Genomic DNA, 13,479 nt, shown 5'->3' on the forward strand with positions numbered 1-13,479 from the left:
AGTAGTAAATATTTATATATTATTTAAACAACCGTTGAAAGAGAAAAATGTATTACATATCTGAACATAAAAAAGTAAAAATAAATAAATATACTATATTTTGAAATAAAAAATCTATTCAATTGTCAATCTAAAAAAGAATTGATTTTAAATCATATCTAAAAACAATTACATAATTGTTTTTTTATTGAATTTTTTTGTTAAATTAATTTAAGATTTATGATTAACTTTTTGTTTAAATTATAAAATTAAAAAATTTAAATAAGATTTAATTTTGAATTTCAAAATTTTAAAATATATTTAAAAATTTTAATTCAATATAATAATGTTTTAAAAAACCAAAATCAAAATTGGATTAATTTTATAAAAAAATTAATAAGAGGCATTTATTTTGATACGGTCTTACCAAATTAAAAAAAAAAAAAAAAAAAAGGATTGGACGGGAAGAAGACTAGGAGTGGAACCCAAAGTGCAATTTCTTCTTTTGTCAACTGAACCGGAAAAGCAAAAGCAAGCAAAGAAAGAATGGGCGAAGAGAGAGAAGATCCGCAAAAACTGAAGAGAATAGCGGCGGCGGCCTACGATTACGAGAACGATCTGAGATGGGCAGATTATTGGTCCAATATCTTGATTCCTCCTCACATGGCCTCTCGTTCTGATGTTGTTGATCACTTCAAGCGCAAGTTCTACCAGCGCTATATCGTACGTTTCTTTGTCTTTCTTTCTTTCTTTTTTTAAAATAATTTTATCAAATTGTGCTTTGGGTATTTGAGATTTTCCATTTGTTTCTCTAGAAATTTGCAATCTGGGTTTTTCTCTTATGTGCTTTTACGCTGATTATGAGAGAAATTTGCAATCTCACGTTGACTTTTTCCTTGATTTTGTGATGTGTTGGGTATGTACAAGAATCTTGGAATTGACAATCGGAATTTTCCATCTGTTTTTTTATCTCTATTTTTTTTTAAACTTTTATTTGTGGGATTTGTGAATTTATATATGATTTTTTATTAGTTATGGTGTTTTCTTTAAGGGCCACTAGCTACTCCAGAAAACAGCAAGAGAAAAAAAAAGAAAAAACAAATGTGGAATTGTTTTTCTTCTAACCAAAATTTAATTTTGTTTGAATCCAGAGTTTAGCTTAGATTGTTCATGCAGTCACCCTTAAGAAATGACAGTTAGCGAGTCTGGGGTTCAAATTCAAGCATTTGCAACCCCTTCCTTATCCTCAGGCTGTAGCCTCCTTTGTATAAAAAATATATATATATAATTTTGTTTGCGCAGTTTTTAGTTCTAAGCTGATTTGTGCTCATATTTTGGAAGTCAAGGCCTCTAAAGCTGCAGCTAAATCTGCAGAAAAATGGTTGGGAATTTTCTTTGTTTTGATTACTCGCCCTTTTACTCTTAATCTCTTTCACTTCCTGAGCTTTGATGAATTCGCCAGCGGCTCTTTAGTCTGGAAAAACAGAAATATGAACAAGTATTCAGCTTCTTTCACCCTGACTATGGCTTTCAATGACCTGTTCAAATCATCCAGCAGTTGAAAAGCTATCTGAGTTTCTGATCTACTTTGGAATATTTCCTTCTTTTATGCATGCTGAAACCATTTACTTAAAGAAGTGACATTCTCTTTTCATCTTATAACAATGACACCTCCCAACCTCTTTCCATATGTTATTTTCCAGTGCACAGCAACATGAAGAATTTTGACTCTGTCTGCTAACCTGCTTTTGTTTTACTGACTGATTTCTGATTTTACAGTATATTTGCCTATTTCTTTTCAATGGCGGCATGATTTTATCCTACCCCCTGTTGACATGATGGAATTGCTTCAATGGTCTTTTCCCTCTTCATTGGAATCTATCCATTAATGGCAGACATATCCATACTTCTTGCTCCTTGTTAATTAGTTCTGCTAAATTTATAGCTGTTCCATGCTAGCTTGATCAGGTAAGTCTAACCTTTATAATTTCGTATCCATCTATCTTGCATAACTTTTATGTCTTCCTGATCCATCCCTTGCCAAAGTAACTTTATGCCTTCCCCATCCATCCCTTTCCAAAGTAGCCTCTCCTTTAAAACGTCTGTCCCTTTAGGAATGTTACTTGAAGCCCTAGATGCTTTTTCCCTGTTTGTTGCATCCATTAGAGATTTTTAGGAAAATAGTTTCCTTTCAACAATTGAACGCAAAGAATATTTGGATCCTATGACATCCTCCAGCATTGATTAGCCAATATGGCCTTTTTACAAAGAGCCATCTCTTTAAAGTCCGTAGCCCTTTTCTATTTGCCATTGTTAGATTCTGCCAGTTTTGCCTATAAAATCTTCCTTCGCCCTTTTTCTAACCCACCGGGATTTGGCCATTGCTGAATTAATCTTATCAAAGAGTTTCCTTGGTAACTTGAAACAAACCATCTATAGGTAGGGATGGCACAGGTCAGTGCTGTGATTAATACTTTACTTTCTCCTTGAGATAGTTTTTGCTATTTCAAGCTTTGAAGCTTAGCAATCTCTTTGTCCCGCGCAAAAAGCCATTGCTTCAAAATGATGTTTGCCTCAACATCACGATATGCCCAAGTACTAGTGTCACGGACCTAAGGGGGAGTCTTGAATCCCACATCGAACATAATAAGAAGGTCACTAGGGTATAAAAGGGTTCACACCATCTCCGCCTTGTGAGGCACCTTTTGTAGGACAAAACCGTGAGGCCAGGGGGGCCAGAGCGGACAATACCTCACAAGGGTGTGAATCGTGGCAAGAGGGCTGATCTGGGACCCCGGAAGGGTGAATGCTCGGGTCTCGGAGCCGCGCGGGTTCGGAGCTTAAGTCTCGACCTGTGACAAGTGGTATCAGAGCCAGCCCTAAACCGTTCGATCCACGCCAAGCACCTCGAGGGAGATAGGCAGGGTGACCAGCCTCCGTGACGAGGGCGTCACGAGGTTGGGTGCGGGAGAATGTCACGGACCTAAGGGGGAGTCCTGAATCCCACATCGAACATAATAGGAAGGTCACTGGGGTATAAAAGGGTTCACACCATCTTCGCCTTGTGAGGCGCCTTTTGTAGGACAAAACCGTGAGGCCAGGGGGGCCAGAGCGGACAATACCTCACAAGGGTGTGAACCGTGGCAAGAAGGCTGATCTGGGACGCCGGAATGGTGAATGCCCGGATCCCGGAGCCGCGCGGGTTCGGAGTTTAAGTCTCGACCCATGACAAGTGGTATCAGAGCCAGCCCTAAACCGTTCGATCCACGCCAAGCACCTTGAGGGAGATAGGCAGGGTGGCCAGCCTCCGTGACGAGGGCGTCACGAGGTTGGGTGCGGGAGAATGTCACGAACCCAAGGGGGAGTCTTGAATCCCACATCGAACATAATAGAAAGGTCACTGGGGTATAAAAGGGTTCACACCATCTCCGCCTTGTGAGGCGTCTTTTGTAGGACAAAACCGTGAGGCCAGGGGGGCCGGAGCGGATAATACCTCACAAGGGTGTGAACCGTGGCAAGAAGGTTGATCTGGGATGCCAGAAGGGTGAATGCTCGGGTCCCGGAGCCGCGCGGGTTCGGAGCTTAAGTCTCGACCTGTGACACTAGGATTTGGAACTATTTCAACTTATGACATCCTTTGCCTTAAAATCATGATATGCCCAAGTGCTAGGATTTGGAACTATTTCAACTTATGACATCCTTTGCCTTAAAATCATGATATGCCCAAGTGCTAGGATTTGGAACTATTTCAACTTATGACATCCTCTGGTAACTTTTTGAGCTTGAACCGGAGTATTGAAGCTGAAGACAATGTTTGACTTCTCCAAGTTCTACATCTACCCTGATGTCTGACAATAATTTTGAATAAATTGACAATTTAAAGTATTAGTGTTAATGATCGTTCACTAATCTTTATTCCACTAAGGTGACTCAGTGTTTTGTTTTTATTGTTTAACTTTAGTTCCTTTAATTGTATGTGTTTTGTTTTCAAACATATGGCTGTCTATTTCCACTTTTATCCCTGAGGCCTGACTATCACTGCCTGCATGGTACTAGAATCTGGATGTATAGGCTTTCATCTGGGTTTGGTGTAGTTTGCATTTTGTTTTCATCCCCTTTAGGCACTGTAGAATTCCAGTATGTAATTTTGCATTTTATGCCTGCTATTAAGTCAATTTAGTTGATATGAACTTAATCTTAGATGAATTTGCTTTTTTCTTCAGTTCAAGAAGCTCTAATAAGTTTAAAGTACTTTTGGGGTTTTTTTTTTTTCTTTCTTTCGCTACTTGCTTTTTGCCGTTTACTTTTATTCCTATAAAGTTGCTAAAAAACCAAAAGTAAATGGTAGAAAGCAAAACCATTATTTATTAAGAATAAATGCATGACTGTAATACAATACCAATTCTAAAATAATTATTATTCTATATTAAAGGTAAAACTATGCACTTTGTTCTGCAAATTACAATTGCAATTCTTCAATATATTATGTGTTTTTGCATCCAAATGGGCTTTGTTAAAATATGTTTCAAAAGAAAAAAAAAAGCTAAGAAGCAACAAATAAAGCAATGCCATTTTTTTTTAAAAAAAACCAATAAGAAAATAACTAAAAAGTACCACAAATTCAAACATAACAATTCCATCTAACTGTAACTCTTATGTTTTCTGTTATCCTTTTCTATGCTGTTATTACTATCTGGTACAAGAGGGAGCACAACCTCCCAAACCTAGGATCCCCATCCGAATCCTTTCTATTCTTTCCACTTGAGCTAAGTCTAAGTGGCTCAAGTTTTAATTCTTTATATTTATATACATTTGGTTTTTACATGAAAGCTCATTTTCTGCTTTTGGCTTTTCAAAACTAAAAGCAAGTGGTAAAAGCAACAATTGAATGTAGTCTTAATTCTTGAATGTTATAAAATAGTCTACATACTTGGAAAAAAAAAAAAAAAAGAATCATCAGGAATGTATATCACATTTTACTACATTCATATTTCAATAATTTTCTAGTATTGTTCCATTATGTACTTGGTATCTAATGATCTATGGGATATGTTTGATGAATAGGACCCTGATCTTGTGGTAGAGGCTATGTCGTCAAGCACACCATCACAATCAGCAAAACCATCTGCTTCATCATCAACCTCATCGGCAGCAGCAAATGACAGAGCTCGAGCACGCACTGCAGGTAAAAACTCATTGATTTTGCTTCTGAGGTTAGACAAAGAAACTAAAACTTGCAATAAATAACATAAAAATTGTAGAATTTTGTTTATTTGCTCTTTCTTATCAAGGAGTTGTTTCCATCGTTGAACTCAATCCTAAATTTGTGATCTAGGCTCAACCACTAGAAGTTCAGGGGCATCAGCAGCTGCAGGTTCTAATACAACTTCTGTGCGTTGGGATCGGAAAACAATACAATTTTCTGTCAACGCTTGGGTATACTACCCCTGCCCCCACCACCACCCCCTTTCTTTTTCCCATGTGTACATATTTGCATATTTGAAAGTGATAAGTAAGATGTGCATTTTATTTCCTGATTTATTCTTGCAATCTGCCAGAGAGGCCCACAGAGTTGATGAGCTGATTGACTTTTAATGACTAATTAACAATTATAATAAGTAATATTTAGCCAGTTGCTACATCAAGTAACTTGGTTCATCTTTCATTTACTGCCCATACTTCTGTTAAATTTTTTGCTTACATTTTTTCATGCAGGTTTTTATTGTGGCTGTGCTTGCCATCTTTCCACTTGTTCCTAGAAGTCTTTCAAATAGGGCTTATAGGCTGTCATTTATGGGCACTGCTTGTTCCTCTTTATACTCTTTGTATGCACTATATGGGGTAAACTTATTTCCACTAACATATCCTCCATTTGATTTAATATACCATGGTTCTTTTGTTGAATCTATTTTATATGTTATGCAGAGACCAAGGGCATGGAATTTGCAGGCTATTCAAGTGTATTTTCAGTCAATAATTGCAACCAAAGATTTTATCTACTTTATCTACTGCCTTACATTTATCACATCACATCTTTGCCTTAAATGTGAGCGTTCCACTCCCCTAAATATTTTTAAAATTTTTTCTACAGAATTCTCTTTATTATATAGTATGATGAATCGATATGGATCTTCACTGCAGTTGCTTTGATTCCCATTTTATGCCAAGCACTTGAACACATTGCGAAGTTCTTAAGGTGTAATTTCAATCGTTCTACTTTGTACAGGTAAACCTTTGCTCAGATATATAAACTGTCTGCTATATCACACTGCTGATTCAGTTTTAAATTTTCTTGATTAGCATGGCTTGACATCATTTTTCCTTTTATTTTTTTAATTAATTATGGGATCTGAGTATTAATATTCACTAAAAGAAGTTTGGTTAAATTTTCTGGATGATATTCTTTAAATGTAAAGGCTTAACTTTCAGATGCACAGAAATCGTGCTAGTTTTATTGTTGCTGCTATTGCCTCTGTTGTTTTATTTTCTTTTTACAAGTTATAATCACTATTGTTATCATTTCTTTTTCCCTTTTAATGTTATAAACATACCCTCCAATAGATGGGGTGGAGAGATTTGAACCTAGAACCTCCTTGGCTTCAGTGGTAAACCTGGCAATTCGTGTATTTATATTGTATTTGTGTTGTATCAAATGCATGTAAAATATGACAAATTGCAATGTCAAATTTGTGTCCACACCAAACAAAAACATATCTTTTGGTTTTTGCCAAACTCTTATAAAATTTTTGCTTTTGCTAAAATTTTATACTGTGCCACTTTCGTGTTTTCTTTTGTATCATTTTCGTATCGTGTCACCTTGCCATGTTTAAAATTGCAAGATCTGCACAGTGGCTAGTTACCCTTATTACTAAGTAGTACACATTTATTATAGTTTTATGCTGCCACTTGAATTCAAGGAAAGCAATGAATCCTAATGAAACATACCACTTGTGTAAGATAATGATGGGATGGTAGTGTTATGGCACAGTAAAGAGGATTTTACACTCAACTTTTACAGAAAGGAATGGTGCTAATAAACAAAATACTTTCTTCTTGAATGATAATGCTAAAAAGTAGGTAATAAACTGAATTTCTTATCCTGTTATTTACATTAGTTCAATTTGATTTACAACATTCTTTGATGTCACCTCAAACATGGGTGAAATGAAATTCTTCACAGTTATGGATGTGCATGTATGTGCTTGAAGGTCTATTTGTCCAGTCCTTTATTAGTATCGTCTCCTTTGTTTAAATAGGAAGTATTTGGAAGATCCTTGTGTCTGGGTTGAATCAAACACCACTACTCTGAGCATACTCTCTTCACATGCTGAGATTGGACTTGGCTTCCTTCTAATCATTTCCTTGTTATCGTGAGTTGCTAATAACTTTTTCTTTTTTGGTTTATTTTTCCCTCCAAGCCAATACATTCCACCTTCTCCAGCTTTTCTAGTTTGCTGAAATTTTGTGTTAAAATTTGGTAGGTGGCAACGCAATATCATACAAACTTTCATGTACTGGCAGGTTTGTAGTCCTTTGTTCTGTAACTATTTTTTTCTTTTTTTCATGTATTAGCTTTCTGTTTAGCGATTCTCTGGATGGTATGATAGGTAGTTATAGAACTCAGTGTACATGTACGAAAAACAAGTGTTGGAACATATGTTTTAACACTAAGATACTTATTGATCCTATGGTCTTCATATATATATATATATGACTCCTCTATGTATTGTATGATTTTTACATATTTTATGTGCATTATTATGGAAATCATATTTAACCATCTCTCTTATTTTCCTTTTAAAACAATCATTTGGAAGTCAAAATACAAGTTATCCTAGCTTTCTGTTTAGCAATTCTCTGGATGGTATGATAGGTAGTTATAGAACTCAGTTTACATGTACAAAAAACAAGTGTTGGAACATATGTCTTAACACTAAGATACTTATTGATTGCTATGGTCTTCATATATATATATATATGACTTCTCTTTGTATTGTATGATTTTTATGCATTTTATGTGCATTAGTATGGAAATCATATTTCATCATCTCTAATATTTTCTTTTTAAAACAATCATTTGGAAGTCAAAATACAAGTTATAAGTTCTTTCTTTTCCATTTTCATTTTTATATGATTTTGAATATAAATATCTTGGATTTATTTATTTATTATTTTAACTTGCATATAATGATTGATATTTTATTTTTCTTCTTTGATTGATCTTCAGAAATGTCCTTTCCCTTACTACTCCCTCTGTCCCCTGAGTTCTTTCTTTTCCATTTTACGTTTCTTTCTTTTTCTTTTTAATCTTTTTCTTTTTTGCGAAGAATGGACAATTAATAGCCTGTAGCTAAACTCAATTAGTTCATACAGTCGTCTTTATGAGGCGGCATTCAGTAGGTTTAGGGTTCGAATCGTAGCAGTTGCAACCCTTTCCCCTTTCTCTGGGTTACGATCTCTCTAGTAAAAAAAATGGACAAATAATATTTGTAATATAGAACATGGAGCTAATGTTCTTAATATCATTTGAAAAAAAAAAATATTAAATACGAAATGCTTGTGTATGCTAAAATCTTTCTGAACACTCAAATGCATCTAACGCAGTTTATATTGGTGCCACAAACACCCTATTTCCACTTCCAGGAAAGAGTATGGGGGTATTGCTTAGATTGATAATTTCTTAACAAATGAATGAATTAATGAGGCTAAATTCTGTCTTTGTTTTCCCTCTCTGGCAGCTACTGAAGCTTATGTACCACGCTCCGGTCGCTGCTGGTTACCACCAAAGTGTTTGGGCGAATATCGGGAGGACTGTCAATCCTCTTGTCCAGCGTTATGCACCATTTTTGAACACTCCGGTGTCTGCAATTCAGCGATGGTGGTTCAGATAGAAGTCAAAAATGGCTGATACAGTGATGAAGATGAAGAAAAAATGCAGTTTACTTTGCATCTCCTTGAAGAAGTAAAACTGATTTGTGATAAATGAAGTAGCCATCTTGACTTTTGATGGATACATTATTCAGCTAATTACAGCCTTCTCTCTCGTTCTTCACTTCTTTACCACCTTATTAGACTTGTTTTAATCATTAAAATTGTTTCGTCTTCTTTTTGATTTCATGTCCTTGAATTTAATAGCGGTTGACAAAAACTCTTGAAGTAATATACAATGGAATTTCAGTCTTTTTTGGTCTAGATTGCCTTCTTTAAACGTGTGCCATTTTCTTTGAAGATTTACTTGATCTTGAAGCTTTACTTCAAGGGCAATTGCTGTTTCAAAATTTGATGATACCGAATTTTGGTATGATCATAAATTTTGTTTGTGGGTAAATATCAAATCATGAAAAATTAATCATTCCAAATTAATATTTTATGGTAAATAAAATTAAGGTATGATTATAATTTTTTTTTTGGTAAATATCAAATCATGAAAAATGATATCACAGGGAGATCAATTTATAAATTAACCCAAAATTACTAATCAAAATCTGTCTATTATTTTGGGGAAAAAAGGTTACAAATACTGAATAACTATTTTGGTGATAAACCATTCAAATACTGAATTAATAGGAGCGGGGCTGACAGCATAATTAATCAAATAAACAGCTACTTGATGACAGTCCGAATAATATCCGGCTTATATGAAGAAAAAGAAACCCACGAAATGCCAAAGCACAGTCCATCCGGTAACAATCTCCAATCCTTTCCTCCCATCTCCCTTCTGTGGCATGTTTGCCCCCTGGCTATAACTTACGGGATTCCCTACCACTGACATAAACAACAAAATGTCGCTACCCTAAAATTTTGAATTGAATAAAGCGTCACTAGAAAAAATAATATATCTAATAATTTATATATTCGTATAATATAAAATATTAAAATTTATTTATTCATATTATATTTTAAATAAAAATTATATATTATAATTTATATCGATATAAAAACATAATTATTTTTTTATTTTATTAAATCTACATATAATTATTAAAATTTTACACCATATAATTTTTATTTCTTTTTTCATGCCGTATTTTAGATTATGAAATCTAAAAAATAGAATGAAATCTTACCACTGGCACTAGGAGCAGGGCTATGTGCACCACCGTAGAAAACTTGAGCTTCTGGGGAATTTGGGTCCATGTGTAAAAGCTCTGCATTCACATTTTCCAAAAGCAATCCTTCTATGAGAAAACAGTGATCCAAAAACCAATAGTAGATATAATTAATAGGTTAGATATAACAGTCTAATCTTATTTAAAATTTAGTATGCATGATATAAGAATATATATATAAAACAAACTAGTATTGGAACAATGTAAATCATATAACCTTCACATACCAGGACACTTGGAAACATTGGCAGGAGCATTGCAAACAGAAGGCAAAGCCAAAGCAAGTGTAACATTGATATTAAGACCTAGGTCAGGGTCATTTCTATCTTTAATTATAACGCACAAACACTTCTTGTTGCTCTTGAGAACTTTTTTGAGACCACTGCAGCAGTCCGGTGTTGGAGCTTTAGCTTCCCCCCCAACATAAGGCAGACATGTGGCCAGCCCTGCTAGTTGCTGTGTGCACTCCTCTTTGTCTTTAGCTGAATCTGCCATGGCTGAGTTAACCATGATTGTAGCTAGCAACAACCCAAATTTAAGTCCTAGTGCAACGTAGTGTAACATTCTGCTAAACTCAACTACACACAAATACCACTCCCTTGAATCCCAATGAGAAAGAGAGGGTCAAACCTAACTTATGCCTTGGTTGGTTGGTTATATATATATATATACATAAATGGAATGAGGTGGTTGAGTGTGGAAGAAAAGAGGACCATGTTGAGTGTAATCATTTTCAAATCTCCATGATTGTTGAGGTCACTAGTAATTAAAGTGGCTTTTCCACAGATCATTGTGACACATCTGCTGTTCAAATGTTAGGTTCCGACATTTACAAATCTTTTCTTCATTTCAAGCTGCGATCTAAATAAAATTGACATGTTCACACCTCTAGTGCCTTTGTCTTTTTACATAATTCTTTGACCTCAATATGAAGTTGAGGGTTGCACGCGAGGGAAAATGGTTGGTGAGCGGCTGAACCACTGAGGGATCGGTAATGGTGGACCCTATCTTGAAATGCCAAGCCGCGTAATGCAACAGTAGTAATATGTATGATTCTAATACTAAGCTAGTAGTTGATGGGTGTTTTTTTTTTTAATTAGTATTTCTTTTAATTTTGCTTTTGAAACTGCTTATTGAGTTGTCTCACATGTACAAAACATGTGATCAGAAATAACCGTGCATGCATGTATAGCTTCAGTAAATCTCTCTTCGTGGTAATAATGCACAAGTAAAATGTGTGGATTAATGAAACCTTACGCTTCAACACTCTTTCAAAGGAATAACAATAATAAACCAAATCTAAGAACATTGAGTTGTTCAATTAAAAAATATATAACAAAAAAAAAAAAAAGAATTCAAAGAATAGACGTTCACCAACATCATATCGTCATCTATTAATAAAATATTAAAATTTTAATTTTACTAATTAACAATTAATTTTTAACAATTTAAAGTAAAAAAAATACATTCAATCAATTTTTATAATGCAATTAAGTAATTAATTAAAACCATTAAATTTGCCGATTGCTTCACGAAATCTTCATTTCTATCGTCGCACTCTAGTGGCAAGCACATAGAATAACGAATAAAAGTAGAGGCATAAAGAAATAGAGTTTTGGATGGACCGTTTGTAAATATATTTGATTTATATTCATTTATATTTATTTATTACGCTTAATAAATAATTTTAAATAATATTTTTATATTTATTTATTAAACGAATCAAACATAAATAAAAATATGTTTGATTTCATTTATATTTTTGAATAAATTTGTTTAAAATTCGTTTAAAAACTATTTGTTTATTATTCGTTTATAATAATAATAACAAAATTATATTTTTATTATTTACTTTAATATTATTTTAAAATTTATTTATATTTGTTTGTTTGTTTAAATTTGTTTGATTATTATTTGTTTATTATTTATGAACATGTTTGTTGTACATATTTGTTTAATATTCTTAAATGAATTCGTATAACTTAATCGAATCGAATACAAAATGAATGTAAATATCCTATCATTTAAACAAATCGAATTTAAATGAATAAAGTAATTTTTTTATCAAATATAAATAAAGTACGAATACTTTTAAAAATAAACAAATAAACTATATTTATATTTTTTTTATTTATATTCGATTCATTTATAACCCTAATAAAAAGTATCAGTGAAATTTATTAAGGTGGGTTTTCTTGGTTTTTATATATTGAGTTGCATCACATATACAAGACAAAAGTTGTAAAGTTTCATATTTACCATTTCTAATCCAATCATAATAACAAATAAACTATTCTTAAAAATTATACAAATATTCAATTAGAGTTAATGATAGATTTGATATTTGAATTTTAAGAAAATATATAATTAATACTTAAATTAAAAAAATATATATATATATATATATATATACACATATGAACTTTCAAAATGTGTAATATTTTGACCCATCAACTAACTAATAATCCACTTGACACTTGATCAACAACATCACGTCATGTGTATGCCATATGCATCCATATGTAAATAAAAAATTTAAATAATTTTGAATTTCCACATAGATGCCACATGATAATATATGATTGATGATCAAAATATTAATTTTTTGGATCAAAATAAAGTATTAATAAAAATGAATTTTTTGAATTTCTTATTCAAAGCAAAAGAGCTGGCTCTAAAAATGGAAATTTTAAATAGTTTAAATTTAAGATATAGCTCAAAAAAATTTTCGAATAAAAATTTAATAATCATTTATGATTTATCATTTTAATTATTATAATAAATTAAACACTTAAATATATATTTTATCGATTGAACTTTTATTAAACAAAAATTGATTAACCGTCAATATTTATTTATGTTTAATCGAAGATTCAATTAGAGTAAAAATATATGTTTAAGGATTCAATTATGTGAAGATAGATGTTTAAATGTTTAACTAATTTATAATAAAAAAAATTAAGGCTTAATTAATTACAATAAAATATCATGTGTCTTTTGCTTTAAATTTATTATGTAAGAACCAAAATAAAAATTATGAAAAAAATTTGTTTTTAAATTAACAAGGACGATAGGATTTAAAGGGTTTTTTCTATATCAAAACCAGGCCTATAAAAACTATGAAAAGGATATAAAATAAATTGCAATGGCCAATAGGAGTAATCTCAAGTTGCGTTAGAAAACTTATATATATAAAGGTAATATAAAGTAATATTTGGCGAAAATAAATAATTTACTTGGCCGGAGAAGGGAGGGAGAGGATTGTAATTGGAGTACGCACCATGTTGTTAGTTTTTTTTTACTTCGAATCAATTTAAATTATTTTATTTTGTGATTTGATTTAAGCTAAATCATTTCAATTTTTTTTAGATTTTGATTTAATCTAAGTTAT

The 13,479-nt window shown here is 32.6% G+C and overlaps 2 protein-coding genes across 2 annotated transcripts; one reads left to right on the forward strand and one right to left on the reverse strand.

The window, feature by feature from the left end:
* The first annotated feature begins 401 nt into the window (after window positions 1-401).
* Window positions 402-9,171, forward strand: LOC111287932 (uncharacterized). Its single transcript, XM_022878629.2, has 9 exons — window positions 402-702; window positions 5,044-5,164; window positions 5,315-5,415; window positions 5,695-5,820; window positions 5,905-6,025; window positions 6,121-6,205; window positions 7,236-7,349; window positions 7,461-7,500; window positions 8,718-9,171. Exons 1-9 carry the CDS (start codon window positions 526-528, stop codon window positions 8,868-8,870), a joined length of 1,038 nt encoding a protein of 345 aa, XP_022734364.2. The 5' UTR covers window positions 402-525; the 3' UTR covers window positions 8,871-9,171.
* Window positions 9,172-9,450: 279 nt separating this feature from the next.
* On the reverse strand, window positions 9,451-10,738 carry LOC111288120 (non-specific lipid transfer protein GPI-anchored 14-like). Its single transcript, XM_022878885.2, has 3 exons — window positions 10,316-10,738; window positions 10,047-10,127; window positions 9,451-9,744 (listed from the first exon to the last, which is right to left on the reverse strand). Exons 1-3 carry the CDS (start codon window positions 10,650-10,652, stop codon window positions 9,614-9,616), a joined length of 549 nt encoding a protein of 182 aa, XP_022734620.2. The 5' UTR covers window positions 10,653-10,738; the 3' UTR covers window positions 9,451-9,613.
* Window positions 10,739-13,479: the final 2,741 nt, after the last annotated feature.

Source organism: Durio zibethinus, chromosome 4 (genome assembly GCF_047325235.1).
Source record: "Durio zibethinus cultivar Kanyao isolate XHJ-2024 chromosome 4, ASM4732523v1, whole genome shotgun sequence".
Classification (NCBI taxonomy): Eukaryota; Viridiplantae; Streptophyta; class Magnoliopsida; order Malvales; family Malvaceae; genus Durio; species Durio zibethinus.

Coding starts and splice junctions, on each gene's coding strand:
- LOC111287932 (XM_022878629.2), top strand. CDS start 526: ATGGGCGAAGAGAGAGAAGATCCGCAAAAACTGAAGAGAATAGCGGCG. Junction 703..5,043: donor AGTTCTACCAGCGCTATATC/GTACGTTTCTTT, acceptor TTTGATGAATAG/GACCCTGATCTTGTGGTAGA. Junction 7,350..7,460: donor CTAATCATTTCCTTGTTATC/GTGAGTTGCTAA, acceptor AAAATTTGGTAG/GTGGCAACGCAATATCATAC.
- LOC111288120 (XM_022878885.2), bottom strand. CDS start 10,652: ATGTTACACTACGTTGCACTAGGACTTAAATTTGGGTTGTTGCTAGCT. Junction 10,128..10,315: donor CAATGTTTCCAAGTGTCCTG/GTATGTGAAGGT, acceptor ATGTGAATGCAG/AGCTTTTACACATGGACCCA. Junction 9,745..10,046: donor CCCTGCTCCTAGTGCCAGTG/GTAAGATTTCAT, acceptor TGTTTATGTCAG/TGGTAGGGAATCCCGTAAGT.